Genomic DNA, 22,588 nt, shown 5'->3' with positions numbered 1-22,588 from the left:
TTTTACTTCTTTATTTCTTTCTTTCTAGATTTCACATATAAGAGAAATTATATAATATTTGTTATTTGTCATCTCTGACCTTTCATTTAACATAATGCCCTCAAGGTCCAATTCATTTTGTTGCAAATGGCAGGATTTCATTTTTTTTTTTTTTATGGCTGAGTCATAGTCCATCATATATAGAAATATAGTATATATTAGTCCATATATCACATCTTTTATATAAAGACTTTAGGATATATAGTATATAATAGTATATATTACATGTTTTTTTTCTCCATTCACCCACTGATGGGCACTTAGGTTATTTCCATTAGCTATTATATATATAGTACTTCAAGGAACATGGGGGTACATATGTCTTTTTTGAGTTAGCCTTTTTGTTTTCTTGGGATAAAAACTCAGAGTGGAATTGCTGTTTTCCATCCTGTTTTCTATAGTGGCTTCCTCATTTGATAGTCACATGGAACAGGATCACAAGCATCCTTGGCCAATAGAGCCAGGTGGTCAAGAGATGTCCTCTGTGCAGCAGACACAAAAATCAGGGCACCATATGTGTGCATAAGCTTCCTTCTAGGAAAGCAGAAAAGGTGGAAGAGAGTAATCCCTCTTGCTCTTCACTAAAAGATCATTTTTAGTAGGCCCTGACAATCCTTGGAAACTGGTAAGAGGCTTTTTCCCCCATGTCGGCTGTAAGCAGATTGCTGAAACATCTCCTGAAAGATGTCAAAAGTCTACCTGGCCATTCAAACACCAGGACATACCTGGGGACATGGAGGGATATTAATGTCATCAATGGGTGGTCCGTAAATTCAACAATCCTATCTTTGGTAGGCTTACAGGGCAACACACATGGCTAAGGAGAGAAATGGTAAATCAGTCTATTTTGCCAATATCTAGTAGGAGACTGAACGATACTTGAGTGCTGAACAGGAGTCAATGTTTTGCTTGATATATTATAATAAATAAAATCTTTTTAAAAAAGATTTATTTATTTATTCATGAGAGACACAAATAGAGAGAGAGGCAGAGACATAGGGAGCCCAATGTGGGATTTATCCCAGTTCTGGGATCATGCCCTGAGCCAAACGCAGATGCTCAACCATTGAGCTACCCAGGTGTCCCCATAAACAAAGTTTTATGGTGTGCATTGACTCAATCTGAAGTCCAATGGAAGAGGACAGGCCCACTCACTAGACTTCCTGAAGGATTAGAGTTTCCTTTTGTAGATTCATATATTTGTTTATCTACCAGTCTGTCACTGTTTTTCTTTTAAAATCAAAGAGGCTTGGAGTTCAAGGAAATGTAGCAGGAGGAAAGAATATACACAAATCACACACACACACACACACACACACACAAACACATGCATACACAGCATATGTATATAGAAAGAATTGAAAAAAAAAAAAGAAAGAATTGTTATATGTCTACTTTGATAATGGAAAACATTTCAAGTTAGCTACTTCAGAACAAGTCTTTGTCCTTGATCTACCCTTCTTAAGATGTTGTATCACAAACTTTCTAAAACTATTTCATTTGTATTCTCGCTGAATGAATATAGCTTGAGGAGTCTTGTCTGTCTTTATCTCTCTGGGATATATTACATTTTTTTTAAATGTCCAGGTATTCCTAATTATTATTTTTTATATTAAATTATATCTCTTAATTTACTTGATAATGTAAGGTGAAATGGGGATCTTTTTTTTTTTTTTTTAATTTTATCCTAGCCTATCTTTAACCTTTTATCAGCATTAGGATAGTCTAATTCAGGTGAAAAATCACCCTCTTGCCTTTACTCCTTTAAGACTCTATGTTTTTAGCAAACCTGTTGCTAATTCTGCTGAGACCAAGAATATCACTATGTCTATCTAGTATGTACCCTCCAAAGACTGGCTCAAGTAAATACCTTCTTTGTATCAAGGATTTTTCTTTGAGGGGGGTTGGGGGTAATTTTGTATAGTACAGTTCAGGTAAAATTTTGTTGAAATTGTTGGAGTTTCTTAGTTTCTGGCATGGGTAGGATACTGAGAGTATCACTCAAGTTATGTTAAAGATTGGAGATTATTTATATATTTTATTACCATTAAACCTTCTGAATTTGATTAGGAATGACAAAAGGAGAAATTCTTTTCAATCTGTCGGAGCACTTTTTAAGCTTTCACGATGGAAACTTTGAAATATATATAAAAGGGTAGAGACTAGAGTATGATGAACACTCCATGTGTTCCATCACCTGTTTCAATTCATTATCTGTTTGTCTCATCTAATTCAAGGAAATCTAAGACATCATATAATTGCACTATGGAGTGTTGCTAAACAGTATGAGATGAATGCTATATATTTTTGTATATAGCTTGTCAAATGTCTTAATTTTAAATATTTAGGATTTCAAAAAGTGCTCTGATTCTTGAGCTTAAACTTTCTGGAACCATCTTTTGCTCATTTAACTTATAGTTGATATATAATGAAACATTATAAAATGTTACTTACTATAGTTATATCTGGCCACCTGATTTTAATATTTTGCCCTATGAGAGGATATATGGTTTCATAAATTGGACACTCAATGCATATTCTTTTGCTGATCTGATAATGGGCCAAACTATTGCTACCTTTTGAAATTACTTCTTCCTGACAATTACATTTTATCTTAGCATTCTTTGGAGGGTGTAGCTAATACTCTGCTATAACTTTTTTTTTTTTTTACCATTTACTTGATTCTATTTGTATTATTATTAATTGTATATCAACGCTTATCAGTTATCAAATACAGAAAGCTGTAGATAGACATAGTGGATCCAAGATGAATAAAAACCAATTTCAGTCTACTGGAAAGGATGGTGCATAAAAAAATGAGCTGTGCAATACTTTGTGTTAAGTATAGTTCTTAGAGATAAGCATGAGTTATTATGAGAGCAGCAAGGTGGACAATGACCTAGTCTGGGATAGTCAAGAAGGCTTCCTGCGGGGGGAATGCATGAATCTTAATGTCTGAATAATGGATTCTTGGGAAAGAGGTTCAGGAAACTGACATGAGAAAAGGCATAGAAGGGAGAAATGATATGATGGATGTGTGTAGAGTGAGTGAGGGTGATTGCAAACAGGGCAGTTCTACTAGAGTCAAGACTGAGGAAGGAAGGTATAATAGACAAAAACCAAAGAAGTACTCCTAGGCTGAATCTTTTCCAAGAAGGAAGCAAGGTACACATCCTGTAACTAAATAAGTTAGATAGGAGAAAATAGTAGAACTGTTTGATTTACTTTTCCTTGTTTCTCTAAAAATGTATATCATGCATGTGTATATGTATAAGGGATGAAAAAATACATATACATATGTATATATTAAGGATGGATATTTTAATTGTTATACTCAACAAAAATGTTTGGAGGCTACTTTTGATCATAGGTGGCCTTATATGACTTACTAAGGAATCTAAACTTCATCTTCGGGTCATGAGAAACCTAGAAACATGAACAGTGATAAGATCTGGTTTGCAGTTTAGGTAAATTACCTTGATCATTGTAAGAATGAGTTTGAGGAGAATAAAATTATAAGGTAGAGACCATTTAGGAGGATGTCACAATAACTCAGAAGAAAGATAATGAGGACCTGAATAAAACCATAGTGCTATAAGCAGACTAAAGAAAAAAAGAAGTAGAAGAAGCAGTTAAAAACATGCAGAACTTAATAATCGATCAAATGTGGGGATAAGGTAAATAGATGCAGAAAGAGTCAAGGATAACTCACAACTCTTTAGTTTGGGTGATGAATTTTGTCCCTTTCATCAAATGAGAGAGCACAGGTAAAGAAGGAGATTGAGGATAGCTCTGATGGGTTTATTTTCTGACATTGAATTTGACTCATACTTGATCATTCATTCAGTGAGCTTTTGTATCTATGCAGCCCAAAGTATTACACTGGCTTCTGTGGAGCTAACTAGGAGGAGAATACATAGCCTTCTTTTAAAATGTACTCCCAATATAGGTCAAGAAACAATTGCAATTCACTAAGGAATGATGGGTAAAGTGTATGGCTACCAAGTACTTACGAGAGGGTGATTGCTTCTCTACAAAGATTGAAGGAGGCTTCTTGGTCAATTTTGTATCTCCTATAATGCATATAGCACTCAATAAAAATTATCAATTTATATATATTTTTTTTTCTATTTTTAGCAAGGATTTGTTCATAAAAAGAATCATCATTTCTGAAAGCCCAAGCAGGGCACATTTATAGACTGTTTTATTGTCATGTTGCCTACATGACAATAGTGACATTAAACTAGAAAATAATTGTATAATAAGATTCTTTTTTTTTTTTTAAGATTTTATTTATTTATTCATGAGAGACACAGAGAGCAAGAGAGGCAGAGACACAAGCAGAGGGAGAAGTAGGCTCTATGCAGGGAGCCTGACGCAGGACTTGATTCCGGGTCTCCAGGATCACACCCTGGGCTACAGGTGGTGCTAAACCGCCATGCCACCAGGGCTACCCTATAATAAGATTCTTATATCTTCTTTTCATCTATGATTTAAATGATACACATAAGCATTTAGAACACCAATTGGGGAAAATTTTTATTGATTTCTTAATAGTGTTAATAACAACTTCTTTCTGTTCTGGAGGGAAAAATGTGTAAATATTTTGGCCTACCCTTAAGTACAGCAGACACTGACAATTTCAAGTAGAATCAATATCTGTGTAACTTTTCATAGAAAGTTAATTTTGCCTTTCTGAAAATATAAGATGCCACTGTGCTTCCAAATCAATGTTAAATTTTAATATAAAAATTCTTAGATGGTGAATGGAAATATACAGCAAAGTCTAATTATTTTTTATTTTCTACCTTTGTTATTTCCTTGAATGAGATTAACTAAAAATAGATTTTTCTCTTTTTGCAAATAAAATACCGAAATATTTTATCTATAGTTTTAAATTTATAAAAACAATTATACGTTAAACTAAGACCACAATAAAACTTCAAAAGCATATAAAATTACCAAATTGATTAGTTGTTACAGTTTTTATTTTATTATATCATATGCTTTGTGTTTTTAAATTTTAATAGTTGATGCTTTATTATATCATGTACTAGACAAAGACTGATTTATTTAATCCTCACGGCATCTCTATTATTACCTGTTTACATACTGGGAAACTCAATAGGAATTTTAAGTAACTTGTGCTTGTCATAGAGCCATTAAGAAGTCCAGCTGAGATTTTCGATTCAGAGCATGGTACCCAAGCCTTTAGTTATTATGTTACAGTCCTCTCTTCTGTAAACTTCTTAAGGTATTTTTTCATCAGAGGTGATGATGAAAAAAATGTATATATACGCAAATAAATTTGCTGAGAAAGCCTTTATTTTTAAGGTATACACTCCATCTTTGTCTGATTTACTAATTCAAGGCATAACAAAGAAACCAAACATTAGAGGAATAAGATTTTTGTCTTTCCTTATTCAAAAATAAAAGTGAAATCAGATGGCATTGTTTTCTGAAATGGGTTGATAGTTTCCTGAAGAAATGCCTGTAGGTGTCCCTTGAAGACATATCTATTCAACATGCTATCTCAATTTTATAGCTTAGCTTTGAAAATCTAAAACAGAATAAATTAAAACAATTTCTCTTTGGAGCTGCAATTGGTCCTCTTCTATCTGAAGCCAATGAGACTGTGACAGCACATTTTAGTTCTCATATGCTACCTGAAAGTCAAAATTAGGAATGCAAGGGCTGTGAGGACTAACTTAATGCATGTGAAAAACAGCACGGTGCAATTGCTTTGAAGAGAAAAAACAGTGAATGCTTAAGAAAATGTGAAAGATTCTTTTTGTTACCCTGAGAGGAAACAGTTCAAAACCTGAAAATGGAATTGCTTTTATAATAAGTGTGTTTAATGCAAATTCCATTCAGGACACAAAACCTAGACGGGCATGTATTTCTTATTTGATAAAGGAGTAATTTAAAAGAGAATGTACATTATCTAAGGTTTCATAACATTGTACCTTAAGGGGATTAAGATATCTAAAACCTTTGAAGTCTGCAGATTTTATTTTATTTACTCACAAGGATGGAGTTCTTTAGTGATTTGTTGCTCTAAGAAAATTGCCCATTAGCGTTTGTATTGATTTGCCTTTCTCAAAATGAAAGAAACAAATGTAATTCATTAGCACTTTATTATTGAATCCTTTTAATATGAAATATCGAGAACTTGGGTCCTTATTAACCTGCAAAATGTTTAAAGAAATGCTTTCAAAGTTGGAAAAGAATAGAAAGTAGAACTTAATTTGTATCTGTACCTAGATATCTGATGAATTCAGCACAGGCTGTCATCATAGTTTTTGCTCCCAAATCTACTTGAAATGCTCTTATTGTCCATCCTATTGTTGTGAAAATGACTGCATTTATTAAATTAGTTCTTTATCCCGACTAGGTTTCTGTCAACTATATTGATCATTTCTCCAAATGCTAATCCAAGTGCTACCCAGTCTTCAAGGATCAGTGAAAGCCTCACTTCTTCCCTGAGGTTTTTTTCTGATGACCTTGATGCACCTTGCTTTCCTCTTGATTTCTGTAGCACTCACAGTCTGCTCCTGTGGTTTCAACTGGTGTGCCATGACACTGAGTGTGTCAAAAATGGGGTGTTCCTGGAAAGTAACAGGCATGCTAGTAGTAGCAGACCTTTCTTTTTTTTTATTGTAAAACTACTGCTTAAACAAGAAAAGATTTTGACTGAAAATACCAGTGTTTTTTATTTATTACTTTTTAATTATTTACTTGTAAAGAATATATTTACTATATTAAGTACACACTAAACTAGAAATTCTTAAAAGATGAGGAAAAATAAGCAAAAGTCACTATTTTAACATTTTCTTACACTATCTTGATTTGTTTGGTATTTAGCCTTGCCCTATACAGTGTGTATAGCTAACTCTAATGTCATTTAATGTATAATGTATGATTTGAGAAGTTAAAAAACATGTGTATCTCAGGGGCACCTGAGTGGCTCATTCAGTTAAGTATTGGCCTTCAGCTCAGGCCATGACACTGAGATTCTGGAATCAAGCCCCACATCAGTCTCTCTGCTCAGTGGAGTCTGCTTCTCTCTCTTCCTCTGTGCATGCTCTCTCTCCCATTCTCAGTCTTTCTCTCAAATAAATAAATAAATAAATAAATAATCTTTTTTTTTTTTAACACATATATATCTTATTCTAAACGTTACTGTATGTACTTTCAAAAATGTGGGAATGGCAGTAAAATAAACAAGATGTGAGGGAATGAGTCCTAAGGAAAAAAAGAAAAAAAAAATAACATTAAGCTAGACATAAACTGTATGCTGTAAAATTCTGTATTTTTGCTGAAATTGGCAGCAAATACAATTTTGGTATTTCTAATAATCAGTACAAAGATAGGAATGCTGTCAATTTCAGGGCTCATAATGTCTGTATAATCTAAAAGAAAAGAATAAAGCAAATAGTACATACATACATTCATGGGGCAGAGGACATATCACACATAGTTCAATAAAAAGCCAGTTTATTGAGAATGGAGAAGAATCCACATAAAGTCATTTCCTTGAGCTGCCTTTTGATTTAGCTTGATTCAGGCATAGATTGAAGAACAGTGATTTTTATAAGATCTGGGGCCAATGGCATATCAAAGATGCAGGTAGGCCAGGTCCAAGGACCTGGAGGGGTTCCTGCAGGACCATCCAAGGTGGGAATCAAACATGAGCCAGTTGGAAGTGAAAGCAGAGTTTATTGAAGATATAGAGAGAGCAGATACAGATGAGCTGAGTGTCAGGGAGATTCATAAAGAAAAGGAGGGAGTCCCCTCTTTGCTTGGGATCTGGGGTTTTGACTAGTGATTAGGGATCCAGGAACTGGTGAGAACAAGGACAGGGTCCAAGTGTCTTTCATAAATCACTCATTCCCTGAAGCCAGAAGTCTTGGTGTCAAGTGTCAAGGTGCTTGGAGTCAGTGGTCTTGGAGAACATCTAACATGGCCCTGCCCAGTCACTCTTTAGATGTTATCTATTGTGCTGGAAGACTCCAAACATTGCATTGTCTCCATCCCTTACAAGGAAGTAGTATGCTATTTGCATTACAAGGCATGTGTAGAATGGGATGGGGGTGCAGAATAGAAGCTGGAGCAAAGGAAAAAAGAGAAAAAAAAAAAAACAGCTTTTTTTTTTAAAGGGGTCCCTTCATTTTCCCTGTCTCATCGGAAGCAACTGAACAAATTTTAAAATACACACACACACACACACACACATATATATATATATATATATATATATATATATATATATATTCTTTTTTTTCCCCCCCAATTTAAAGATTCCCAACTGGAGATAAAAAAAAAATCCCAAATGTGGTATTCTGGAAATGGTGTCAGGCTCTTCTCCTATTTTCTCTGAAAATCCCTTGAGTAGTGAGCTATTAATAACAATGAAATGGTAGTGGGGGTGGGATAGCATTTTACAGTAGCAATCTCCTTCAGAAAATCTTGGATCCTATTAAATAACAAATGTTTTTCTTGTTATCTGTACTTTTGATGAGTTAGCCAATAATTCTCAACCAGCACACTACCCCAGACTAAGCAATTTAAAATCTCTGAGGTGAGGGATCCCCGGGTGGTGCAGCGGTTTGGCGCCTGCCTTTGGCCCGGGGTGTGATCCTGGAGACCCGGGATCGAATCCCACGTCGGGCTCCCAGTGCATGGAGCCTGCTTCTCCCTCTGCCTGTGTCTCTGCCTCTCTCTCTCTCTCTCTCTGACTATCATAAATAAATAAAAATTTATTAAAAAAATAAATAAATAAAATAAAATCTCTGAGGTGAGCCTGTACCTTCAATACTTTTTTTTTTTTTTTTTTTTTTTTTTAACTTCTCTAAGCAATTCTAATGGGCAGCCATTTGAGGACTATTGAATTTAAATTGTGTAAAGGCACACCTGTTGCTGAGGTTGGGGACAATAGGTATAGAGAGTTTCTTTTTGGACACTGAGTAATCTGAAAGGGAATGGAATGATAAATTGAGATGGGAGGAAAAGGTGTGGAAGACGAAGTGTGAGGCCAGGATTGTCACTGAAAAACCAGCTCTTGTGGCTATGACCAGAGCATTTTTTAGTATACGGTATCTAATGTTAAGTTTGAAGTTTTTTTATCTCCCAATCCCGTGCTTCCATAAATTCTGTTGTACTATTTGTATTTTATATGTGGGTGGGATTCTAGGAAGTGGATCAGGGAAAAGGACTGAATCCAGTATTTGAGTTGAAATGACTGACACAGACCAGAAACAAAATACAGCATTGAGATGTATGATGATTAGAAAATGTACAAGTGTTATGAGAAAGTCTCTTCTTCCCAAAAATTACAAAGTGATTTCTGAAAGAACAAAAAATAGGGTTTGGGTTAGAGGTAACCATTATGTGTGTCAAAGTTTTAGAATGGAATGTTTGGAGGCCATTATCTTAACTAAACAAGAGAATTAATGAATTGCATGCCTTAAGGCAGCCTTTGTAAATGGAGAAACAGATTCCCGGACCTACCTATTAAGGTAGGTTTATTTTTAATTTAATTCCAGAAGTGAACTCCATGACTACAAGGACTGTCCATCATGTTCACCATAACTCTTAAGCCTATAATAATGTTTAGCACATACTAAATATTCTATGAGTGCCTGTTAAATAAAGTTAAAAAAATCATATTTTGGGATAAGTATCAGAACACAGTTATGATAGTCTTCCCTTTCTATATTTATATGTATTTCTGTTTGTATTTTTGTAGTTTGTTATAAACTTTCAGCCTGATTTTATTCCTAATTAAAACATTCTTGACATAATTTATGTTTATTTGCAGATATTCCCAGATATCAGAAAAAATATTGGTGCTTTTTGTTTTTTTTTTGAAAACATATTCCTATATATTAGTGAACCTAATCCATTTAAGAGTGTCTAGGTATGAAGTATGTATGTGAAAGAATTGCTAAGAAAGGGATTTGGATATGAATGACTATTTTATTTATTTATTTATTTATTTATTTATTTATTTATTTTGAATGACTATTTTAATTCTTCTGTTTTTTGGTCCTCCTTACTGTATCACCACATGATTTATTTGCTCACTAATCTCCCAAATATACCTAGTAGAAATATTACAAGGAAACTTCTCAGTTCCTCAGTGCTTTGACTTAATGGATTTGACCACTTAGAGGTACCTTCAGCATTACAAATTAATCTATTATACAAAAAAAAAAAGAATACTCATGAAGTGTCTACTGCACATGTGACCACATTGGTAAAAGTTGGGTCAGTTGCAATCCCTCCATATGAATTATCTGACAGTCTGTTTCTTTCTCTTTTCTTGAAGATTTTATTCATTTATTTACACAGAGTGAACAAGAGTGGGATAGGGGCACAGGGAGAGGGAGAAAAGATTCTAAGTGCACTCCAGCTGAGCAGAGCCTAATGTTTGCTGGACTCCAGGACTCTGATACAAGAGCTGAAATCAAGAATTGGACACTAGCTAACTAAACCATTCGGGCACCATTCTCACAGTCTGTTTCTAAGAAGAAATGCAGAGCCCCAATTTCAGCTCCATATAACAAAAGTTTATGCAAGATGTAGTGGTATAGAAAGAATGTTTCCTGGTTATATGGAATAGGATTTTGCAGGCTGGCAGAGCTATAATACAGTAGCACAAAACTAAGTTTCTCATACAAAATAGGGTATTTTTTCCTAAAAATTGTGAAGATTATCAATGTTTTCTTTGAACTCTTACAAAATTATTTGCCTGTACTACTTATGCTGCTCATAGTACACGATTGTGAATTGTTAGTCACTTTTTTTCATATGCATACCTTCTCCTTATTGAGCTTATAAAGCTTCTCATGGCAAAAGCTGTGTCTTCCCTGTACCTCTTTCCAGCCAGTCTTTGGATAGGATAGCATAACACATTCATTCATTTATTTACCAGATGTTTATTTTGAGCTTACTGTGTGTCAGGCATTATCATTCCAGGTGCCAGGGATAAAGCAGTGAACAAAATAAAGTTCCAACCCTCACAGAGATTACATTTCCAAGAGATAAGACAGACAGACACTGAAGAAACAAGCCAACACATACATAATGGGTTCAACAGTAATAAATGTTATGGACAAAAATAGGTTTGGTAAGGGGTGAAGAGCATGGCAAGGAAATAATTTTTTATAGAGTGGTCAGGGAAAGTTTTAATAAGAAGGGATGATATTTGAGGTAAGATGGAGGTGTGCAAGTACCTGAGGAAAGAGTTTCCAAACAGAAAGAGTAATGTAAAGAACCTTAGACTGTTAGTGTTTGGTTTGTGTTAGGAAGAGGAAGGTCCGTTACCAAAGATGATGAGTGGGGGGAAGGACGTCAGGTAAGAGAGGGTTGAAGAATATGGGTAGATCATGAAGTTCATGGGAAGGAATTTCAATTTTACCTTGGATGAGATGACAAATGATTAGAGAGTTTGAGTGGAGAGGAGAGAAATGATCTTATTTACTTTCTAACAATGGTCCCTAAGTAGAGAAACGACTGGGGAGGAAAGGGGAATATGGAGGCAGAAGTGAAGCTGGGCAATAAGTTAGAAGACTATTTGCAATATAATTGATCTTGGACAATGCCGGGGTTAGAAGCGCTGACCTCTGTGCAGTATAAAAATCTGCATATAACTTTTGACTCTCCCAGAACTTAACTACTAATAGCCGAACTGACTAGAAGCTTTAGCGATAACATAAACGGTTGATTAACCCATATTTTGTATGTATATTCTAGATATTAAGTACTGTATTCTTACAATAAAGCAAGCTAGGAAAAGAAAATATTATGAAGAAAATCATACGAGAAATACACTCGCAGTACTTTGCTGAGTTTATTTACACTGCAAGTTTATGTCATCTGCTTACAAGATAAATCATCAGTGACATATCAATATTGTTCAATATATTTATTGAAAAAATATGTGTATAAGTGGACTTGCATAGTTCACATTCAGGATGTTCAAGGGTCCACTGTACTTTAGGCAAGAGTTAATAGTAGTTTGGATACCACTGTAAGTAGCAGAAAATGTGAGAGGTAGTTGGATGATGGATATGATTTGAAGGAAGAATAAAAAGAGCCAACAATACTCGGTAATAGAGTGAATACAAGAGTATTTGGGTGATGGATTAGATGTGAAGTTTGAGAAAAAGTAATCAAGGATAATAAGAAGTTTTTAGCTCACGAAACAAAAGTTGGAGATGCCATCCACCATATATCATCATGGCATGTGGAATTGTTATGTGGAAGACTGCAAGAGAAGAATGTTTCAGGTAGAAATCCAGAATTTGTCTTTTGTATATGTAGATTGCCTTCTCTCCATACAAGTGGAGAATCAAAGTAGGTAGTTAGATATATGGTAGTTAGATATTTGCAAAAGAGGTTTGGATTTGGCATAATGCTTAGTATTGATGCAAAAATAATACTTTTTGTTGTTCATCGATTCAATCTTTCAAAATGAAACATGTTAACTAATACTTTTAGAGAATTGGAAAAATCAAGCAGGTTCTTGCTTTCCAGATATATATTTGAAAATGGTATCTATTCTGCTTCAAACAATTATATATTTGACTTACCATTCTTGCGAACAAGGGGGTTTTGGAATCTTTTTCCAATTGGGCAAAAGAATTTAGACTATATTTTATTTGAAATGGAATCTCAAAACTTACTGATAAATGGCTTTATTATACTAATTGCTTTTTCTTTATTTCCATAGTCTGTCACTGTGCCAGAGGGAAATTATATTGGCCTTAAAGGATTTGTTCTTCAAATGGCCACGTAGGTCACAACACGAAAACTTACTTAGTTGGTGGCAAATTTATTATTTAATGATTTGTCCCCAGTGTCTTTCTGGTGGCTATATTTAAAATCATTGGTCTATAATTGCTACCCTTTTATGCATATGCATGCACATATAATATATTTCATTTATAATCTTTAGACACATTTTTCATTCAAATATTCAAAAAGCACTGTTATTTAAAGACTCTACAATAGCATAGAGCCATTTTTCAAGTATTCTTAAGCCCATTTGTACAATGAGAGTTTGAAAAATAATGTAAGGAGTTTGTAGTTGACATTTGGGAAACTAGTACCTCAGAAGGAATAATTGGATGCTAGGGCATTTTTAAAGCTTTATACATTTTGAATGACCTTATGCTTAAAACACTCTCAATATAGTTGAAATACCCTTATGTTTCTTTCCATTCTCTCTACTTTGAGACTTTGTTGATTATCTCCAATAGTATCATTTTTTTTTACTTAGAGAACTCAGACACAGATATAGGTGTGAAGAGAAAAACCGTGGCCCAAAATAGCATGGTTTGATATCAAGGTTGCAAAATAATGTGAGATAAGTATTTATTGAATTAAAATGAGTAGGGAAATGAAGAAAAAATAATCAAGGATGTGATAGGTCATTTCCATGTATATTTCAAAAGTACTTTTCAAAAGCCGTTTGACTAGGTTCTTTCATGTTGTTTTAACATCTTTCTTGCTATTTGTGTTAATAAATTGTCCTGAAGAATATTTATAGCCTGGTATACCCAGAATGATAACCCCCCAAATACTAATGCAATGTAATCCTAATGCATATGTTGATACCTTTTATAGTGTATGTGTGTGTTTTTTTGTTTTTTGTTTTTTTTTCTTTCTGTCTTACCCATAGAAAATGATACCATCTACTGGACAGACATGGGCTTCAATAAAATTAGCCGAGCTAAAAGAGATCAGACTTGGAAAGAAGATATCATTACCAATGGCTTGGGAAGAGTGGAGGGGATAGCTATTGACTGGATTGCTGGTATAATCCATGGCTTTTTCTGTTCTTGTTCCTCACCTATTTTGTTAGGGTCTCAATCTCCTTCATAAAAATTCTGTTTCCAACTCATAACATTTTTTTTTTTTTTTTTTTTTACTTCTAGCCAAAGGGATAAATAGTCTCTTTTGCTCTTGGCTTCATTCTTTCTAATGCTTTTGAGCCTTTAGACAAATGTTTTTATGCAAAAGTAGAGTATGTAGTGTTAACTATGCCCAAATCTCCCGGGAACTGTGAGGCAGGTAAACAAAAGTGTTAGAAGTTCTCTTTTGCCTGGAGTCAGTAGAAAGTTAAAATAGATCCCTTCTTTAGGTGAGAGAAGTTTCAACTTATTTTTAGCATATAAGTGTATCACTATATGGTTTAAACTACAGATATGCGAGATTAGGAAGTATTTGCATATTAGTTTATTTACAGATTTCTGGTTAGAAAATGTACACATTAAGAAATATAGGAAGTAAATGATTTCTTGATTTTATGTGAATGTTCAGAAAGTTAATTTTAGCCATAACAAATTAATAATTTTCTTTCTTACAACCATGTTATAAACATATCTGTATTTCTCCTAGGTAACATATATTGGACAGATCATGGTTTCAACTTAATTGAAGTTGCAAGACTCAATGGTTCTTTCCGTTATGTAATTATTTCCCAAGGCCTGGATCAACCAAGATCTATTGCTTTGCACCCAGAGAAAGGGTAATTTTAAGCTTTACATATATCTTGAGGGTTTTTTTTTTATATCTTGAGTTTTAGTGAGTTTTCTTAAGTTTCATTTAAAAAAAATGATGTCCATATTAATATTTATTTTCAGGTTATAATGTTTGAAATGAAATTCAATATTTTACCTAAGCAAAAAAAAAAAAAAAAAGTTTATTTTAACTCTGTGATGTATATTTCAGAACACATTTGATGGGGTCATATTTATTATGCAGTTCTTTAATGTATGTGTAAATCCAAGTAAGTATACCAAAATGTTTCTAGGTTCTTAATTTGAATTCTGCCCTACAACTGTTTACAAAGTGGATACTCACTTATTTGCTGAATGATTGGTATCCAACCTCTTCTTCAATATTTCTAAGGCTTCAGTTTCCATTTATAAATCTATGATTGCCAAAACATGTTCATCCCAACCTCTGTATTTTTTGTTTTCCCTTGAGTTCCAGATAAATATGTCTACCTACCTTTTTGACATCTCCATTTTTCCATTTGGATGTTTCATAGGCACTCTAACTGTGCATATCTAAAATTGAAATGAATTCAATCTGCCATCAAGTTCTGTTAATATTTCCTTTCTAAATATTACCAATCTACCACTCTCCATCTTTGCAACTTCCACTCTAATTAAATCTGTTATCTTACACATACAACACTGCAATAATTTCCCAGTTCCTCTCCTAACATCATTAAGGGCTACAGTGATTCTTTTTTTCTTTTATTATAATTCTTGCTTAGGTCTTTTCAAGGGATCCATCCCCATTGACTTTTGTGTAAAGCCCAAAATTTCTGTTGTGATACTTTTTTTTTTAAGATTTTATTCATTTATTTATTTTACAGAGAGAGTGAGTGGGTGAGGGGAGGAGCAGAGGGAGAGGGACAAGCAGACTCTGCGCTGAATGTAAGTTCCATGTGGGGCTCAATGAGGGGCTTGACCTCATGACCCTGAGATCACAAACTGAGACAAAATTAACAGCCTGATGCTCAACCAACTGATTCACCCAGGCTCCTCTATTGTGATTTTTTTTTTTTTTTTGTGATCTTTCTTAATCAGGTCTTATGCAAATGTTCAGTCTCAAACTCCTACTGTTGTTTCTTTGGTATCTCAGTCAAACTTTCTTGGACTACATAGTTTTAAAAATATTTTCAGATATTTCTTACTCTTTTCTTATTCTTTTCTATTCCCATCCTTTGAAAAACCTCTTTCCTTTATTGGCAGTGCTTTCCTTACGACTTTTACTTTGCTAAATTTTATTTATCCTTCTCTGGCTTTGTAAACAGATTAGATTGTTCTATTCTATGACACCAAAGTACCTAGTACTTTCATTTTTTATAAATTCCATGCACTAGTATTTGCTTATTTGCTTATATTTATTTGCTTAGTAGCTCTGTATTTTCACTGGACTGAATGATGTCTCCATTCTTCATTGTTCTATGAGGAGAATAGACATGTGTGTTTGGTTCATTTCTCTATTTCCAGGTCTTAGTACATTGGCTGGTAAAGAATAAGTTGTTGACTGATAACTGCTTTTCTCTTAGTCAATAATTTAGAAATAGTCTTACTATAAAACTTTATATAACTTGCCACCATTGTTTTTCTTTCATTGCTAGTATAATTTGGCTTCAGAGTTTTTTGCTTGTTTGTTTTTAAAAGGTGGAGATTTTTATGTTGATTGAACTCCTTTTCATTTTGGAGAGGTAGAAAAGTGAACCCTGTGTATGTATTAGATACACAGTGTAAAAACATCGATTTAGAATGAAGGCAATCTATGTAAAACATCAAATCAACTATCATGAAACTTTGCAAACTTTCTAATTTGTTGTAGCTTTTCTAATATCATCATTTGCTTCAGTTTCTTGACAAATGCTATAAAATTAAGTCATTGTATTAATATAGTGAACAAGGAAACAAAAAGATTAATATAGGAGAAAGAAATAACATTGACAATTTGTCACACTTCAAGCTAAGATTATGATGTAAAAGTTAAAAAACCTTCATTGGTTAAGAATGCTCTTGGATGCAAAAATTTAGAGCATAAGTCTATAGGAGTTTTTCTTTCTATCTTTTTCAACTGTTATCTTTACTAGGCTATTTTCTGTTTTAGAATTGGTGTTACAACATACCTGATATATCATTGGGAGTATGTTTACACTTAAGGAGAAGGGGGAGAATATAAAACACCTATTCCTTGCCAGATCATATTTGGGAAGGGAAACATCTTTATGTCAATTTGTTTGATATCTGTTAGCCAGAAATGTCTTAGATTGACTAATCTAAGGATGGATATGTAACCCACAAATGGGAATGTAACCAGGGGAAAAGAGTTAGCCAAAGAAAGGGAAGAGATTATTTTGACATATTTAGATGAATTATGTTTTATCTCATGGACTGGTATAAGGTCCCAGATGAAACATTATATACAACAAACTCAGTTTCTCAAGAAACTCAATTTCTATTAACGGGGCAGATCTTGTGGAGGTGGATTTCAAAGAGACCTTATGAGAAAGAAGGAAACCAGTCTCTCGATTTTTCCATCTCAGTAGTCATTCCAATACACTCTCCTTTCTTAGTTCTTTTTCTCTTGACACCTTAATGTTGGAGCTCCCCAGGGCTCAGTCTGGTGTTATTCTCTTTGGTAGTTTCATCCCACCTAAATGTTAAAGACTTTAAAATGTTGATAGCCAGATCACACCTCACTCTAAACTCTAGATTCTTATGTTTTTATGTACTACTTTTTCAACATGTTCAATTACAGATCTGTGACAGATTTTATTTTTCAAGGTGATTACAATAATATCTGCCGTTCCACATGCTCTTCTTAAAATGTGACATTGACTCTTCCAAACAGAGAAGTGGAGCATCTTTTCCATATGCTTGAGTTTTAGTAGGTCTATGTCTATTATGGAACTGATACTATGTAAAATCTGAGGATATATCATAAAAAAAACAAAATTTCAACATAATTCTCCTGAGGCATTCTTAGAAGCCAGCCACTCTGCTGTGAGGAAGCCATGAAGGGGCCAATATAGGTGTTCCAGCCTAGAACCCTAGCTAAGGTCTGAGCTGACAGCCAGCACCAATTGCTGGATCTGTTGAGTGAGTGAACCTAAATGAGTCTAGCCTCTAACTGTTATATCACCTCAGACTTGGTGGCATCACAGTGAATATGAAGAAGGAATGAGTTGTTCCTGCTGAGCTTTGATCAAATTGCAAATGCAGAAGCAATTAAGTTATTGTTTTAAGCCTTTATGTTTGGAGGGTTTTTCTAGTAGCACTAGGTAATCAAAAGAAGATCCACCAGAAATCTTAACTTTAGCAGATGAACTGCATCTTTCTCCACAATTATGAAGCCTCCATTAGTTGATGCCAGTTCTATTATTTCAGTTGCTTGTGTCAAAATACTTGGTATGATCTTTGGTGTCTCTCTCATATATCCTATATCCAATATACCAGGAATTCTATTCCTATTCCCCTTTTACTGTGTTTAAAAGCTTGCAGCAAACCTAGAGTGGTATTATTTCCTCCATTTAACAGATAAGGAAACTGAGTTAGCTATTTTAAGTAATTACTCTGCTATCAAGTTGATATTTGGGAGAGTCAAGTTTTTTAAAACTCCAAAATTATACTACATTATATGTACATGTATGTCTGTGTGCTATATATTGTACATATGCACATATATTGGTGAATATTATGAAACTTAATAACCAAAAATATTAAGCATTCAAGAAAAAAGTTTTAACAGTTTCAGGATTAAATTACACTGAAAATTTAAAGGTTATAACTGTAAGTTAAAGAGAGAATAAGCCATAATGAGAAAATACTGGAAAAAAAATAGGAGAGGAGGTTATAAAATAATTTTGAGTTGGTTGCAACTTCCCCCTTCCTCTGTAGAGCCCCTTGGCTACAACCATGTGACCATGGACCTATGCCATTGCATATTAAGATTGTGAAGGGAGAGGGTGCTTTTGTTTAATTCCAACAAAATAACACATGACTAAATTGATTTCTACATCACACTCATAAACTTGAAAATAAAAATATACTCTTCCAATATGATGGTATTTTAAAAATCTTTTTTTAAATTATAATTTATAATCAAGCAATAAATCATTATATCCTCAATAGAGAAAACTTGATCAATTGCTATGTTGTGGATAATTATTCTAATGGTAGGACCAAATATAATTTGAATGTTATGAAATCCCAGAGATATGCAGGAAATGAGTTTGTTTCTAATAAAGAATTTCTTCCCCTTGTATTTGTAATAAGTGCAGCACTTCATTTGTATGGTCGAGAGTGTCTTGTGCCTGGCCTATTACAGATTTATGCAGTTCAATTTAGTAGGCCTCTTGCTGCTGCTACTTGCCAATCTGTAGGGTTTGTGTTGTTTTTTTTTTTTTTTTTAATGTTTTGTTGAAACCTAGTATATAACCTCAAGTTGTTGTGCCTAGTATATAACCTCAAGTTGTTGTGTTGTACCTGGCACAACAATAAGAAGATACTTATCTTCTTTAAGTATATTTTTATATCTCCACAGCCATCTTAGCATAAAAACATACCTCCTTCTCTCTAGGATGATTGAGAACATCAGGCAAAGCAACCCACATATACTCCACTTTCTGTCAGTTTATTAAAAAAATATATTTATTGAGTGCAGCACACTGTGTGTGAGATCATGTTAAGGCATCTCCATCTCCTCTTCAGCCTTCAGTTCAGTACATCTTGACAAAATAGGACTGCTTACTGCTTGAAAGACACTGGTGGGCACTGCGAAGTATGATGGTATAAAAATAAGATGCTGCTTCCGTTCACAATGAGTTATCTGTTTAAGCTTACAGTTTTTTTTTTAAGCTTGCAGTTTAAACAAATACAAAATTTCAGTTAAAATTAAGTCTCATATTGTGCCATGAGATTCATTTTCGGGTATAAAATGACTAGACCAATATGACTCAAGCCTAAATCTCATGTTAACATAATTTCTGTAAGATCTTTATGAAGTTACATTGAGTTTTGAAAAACAAGAGATTTGGTATAATCAGAGTAGGTAGTCATAGGGAAGGTAGTAGCAGCAATGGTGATGTTTAGTAGAGGTTTTATGGAGAAGACTTGAAGGAGAGAAGTTTCTGCGGTGGGGTGGGAATATATTACTTGAAGAATAGAATAATCAAAGCATTGGTGGTGGCAAGGAGAGGCCATTGGCAAGAGTATACCTACATAGGGAAGAGCCGAGATGTAATTGGGGCCATTAAATAGGCAATAGTATTCCCTACATATTAACGAAATTACCATGAAGACACATTCCCCACTTTACTAAGTAGAATCTAAAATGGTCCTAGACTCTCTCTCCTAAGCCTTTTCCCTGCCCCCAAAGCCCATAAGCAATGGTCAGAAGTGTAATGAGTTTATTGAAATCGCAGCATGCTTTAAAGTAGGGAACTCATAGAAATAGTTATCATCCTAGAGAGAGTGTTATGAGGAGGGGGTTGTTTTTTACCCCCAAGCCAAGTAATGGACAGAGCTGCAGACAAACATGTAAAAGAGAGACTAAAAAAAATAGAAAAGAGCAATAAATTAAAAACAAACAAAGAATGAAGGAAGAAGGAAGAAGAAAGAAAGAAAGAAAGAAAGAAAGAAAGAAAGAAAGAAAGAGAAAGAAAGAAAGAAAGAAAGAAAGAAAGAAAGAAAGAAAGAAAGAAAGAAAGAGAGTGTTATGAGGAGGGGGTTCTTTTTTAACCCGCAAGCCAAGTAATAGACAGAGCTGGAGACAAACATGTAAAAGAGAGACTAAAAAAAAATAAAAAAGAGCAATAAATTAAAAACAAAGAAGGAAGGAAGGAAGGAAGGAAGGAAGGAAGGAAGGAAGGAAGGAAGGAAGGAAGGAAAGAAGAAAGAAAGAAAAAAGAAAGAAAGAAAGAAAGAAAGAAAGAAAGAAAGAAAGAAAGAAAGAAAGAAAGAAAGAAAGAAAAGAAAAAGAAAAGAAAAAAGAAAAAAAAGAAAGAAAAGAAAAGAAAAAAGAAAAAAAGAAAAGAAAGAAAAGAAAAGAAAAGAAAAGAAAAGAAAAGAAAAGAAAAGAAAAGAAAAAAAAGAACTTTCTCTTTGCAAGTTCTTGGGCCAGCGGGAGTCTGATCAAAGTTGGAGAGAGAGGAAAAAAATCTTAAAATACATATGAAATATCAGTTTGGATTTAGAAAAATCCAGTCTTTTATGCCTAAAAAATCAATCCTAACAATATTATTTTTTTCTTTTAACTAAAATTGTTTTGGAATCCTGGATTCTTCCTAGGATAACATGTTCTGGAGAAGAGATATTTAGTAGAATATATGGAATTGAGAGTTGGATATGTATAAATTTACTTCAGTTTATTTTAACAGTTTAACTGTCAGTCTAAACTAAACAGTTCAGACTCTGCAATAAACCATGGTATAGATGAGATTACTCAAGAAAGAGTACAGAATATAGAAATGTAAGGATAAAAAATGGAGAACGTTTTTAATCAGGGGATGAAATGATTAAGAGAAGAGAAAAAGAAAATCAAGAAGAAGGCAAAAGAGAAATGGTCATTTCAATCCTCAGAAAATCACTATATCATAGAAGTCAAGGGAAGACAGTTCCAGGGAGGAAAGTGTGCCAGCAATAAAGAGCTTAGGAAATATTAAAGCAGAGAACAGAACATGCAGTTGATAATGAGGATGATGTTGCTAATTGTTATCAATTTCAGGAAATTGGTAAAGACAGAAGCCAAATATAAAGAATGACTAAATGAAAGATAATTAGAATGTAGAGCTTGCATATTTCATCGACAGTGACAGAAACTTGGACAATGAAGGGAAAGAGGGAACAATAGATGTTGAGAAGATAGTAGGGTATTGAGGAAGTTTTCGTTAGTGTAGGAGTCGGGGGATACTCCACATGTTCATAGGCAGGGGGTAAGAAACTGAGAGAAAAACAAATTCCCGGGAGGGTAGGAGGAACTTGGACAAGGAAGAAGCAATAGGGTGGGGCAGGAAGAATAGTGGACCAGAAAGCAGATGGACAAAATTTGTGTCTTACATCAGGTATTCCAGAAACAGAGCCTGGAATGAAAATTCAGTTCAGGCAATGGGAGAGAAGCAGGATAGGAAACAAAGATTCAACTATGAGCAAAGTCCAGGTCTCAACTGATTACTTAGGGAGTGCTGGAGTCTAAAACTCACTTGAGAGTGGGAGCTTGGCTTTCAAACTGCCACCCAACCATTCATTGGATGAGGGCCACCTTCGGGAGACCTATACTCCCAAGATCTCAGCACTGCTTGTGAAAGAAGAGTTGCTAGTGGCTGTTCTCTCAAGAAAAATGCCTGTGGGAATTGTTAGAGACAAAGAATACAGAAGCTGGGCACTGGCGAGTATAGAAATAGGAAACAAAATCTGAGGACGTCTAGGTGGAGCACCAACCATGTCCACTACAGATTAGAATCCTAGTTTGGATTTTTCCTACCTCTGCGATCTTTTGAAATATCTCGTTCTCAAATGTCCATGTAGTTTTTGGTTATTGGAAGGATTAAATGAGGTAAATTTAAATGGGAGGATTGAATTAGGGGAATTTCTCTTCCTCTTCTAGTTTTGGACATGGAATGAAGAAATAGGATGCTGCAATAAAATATATCTTAGCAAATACATTAGTGAAATTGAAGAAACTTCAATAGGCGATGACAATAGACGATGACCATAGGTGATGGTCAATATGAGAAAGGTTAGCAGCTTTGAGTGGATAGGTAGTTTTGCTGAAACTATTGTGGTGAATAAAAGGACTTAAAGCAACATAAATTTAGCTGGGATGGAGTTCAAGAATCTAATTAGTATGTTTCTATGACCTTGAGTAATATTCAGCAGCTTAGCAGTAGGAAAAAAAAAAAAAAAAAAAAAAAAAAGCCAGAAAGGAAGCAGGTGGCGACAGATTCAAAGTTGGATTGTAATGGAATACCCATGAGTTGCCGGTCAGGAGCTGAGGTCTA

At 34.2% G+C, this 22,588-nt stretch overlaps 1 protein-coding gene across 1 annotated transcript in view; it reads left to right on the top strand.

Moving 5' to 3' along the window:
* The window catches only part of LRP1B (LDL receptor related protein 1B), a 1,825,680-nt gene that overhangs the window by 1,348,129 nt on the left and 454,963 nt on the right, over positions 1-22,588 (top strand). Inside the window, exons 36-37 of the mRNA XM_072789062.1 lie at positions 13,727-13,861; positions 14,446-14,575. Of these exons, the coding sequence (XP_072645163.1) occupies positions 13,727-13,861; positions 14,446-14,575 (265 nt within the window). The remainder of the gene's footprint in view (positions 1-13,726; positions 13,862-14,445; positions 14,576-22,588) is intronic.

The sequence above is a fragment of the Canis lupus genome, chromosome 20, assembly GCF_048164855.1.
Source record: "Canis lupus baileyi chromosome 20, mCanLup2.hap1, whole genome shotgun sequence".
In the NCBI taxonomy this organism is placed as follows: Eukaryota; Metazoa; Chordata; class Mammalia; order Carnivora; family Canidae; genus Canis; species Canis lupus.
Note: the sequence above shows the minus strand (reverse complement) of the source record. Positions and strands in the feature narration are given on the sequence as shown.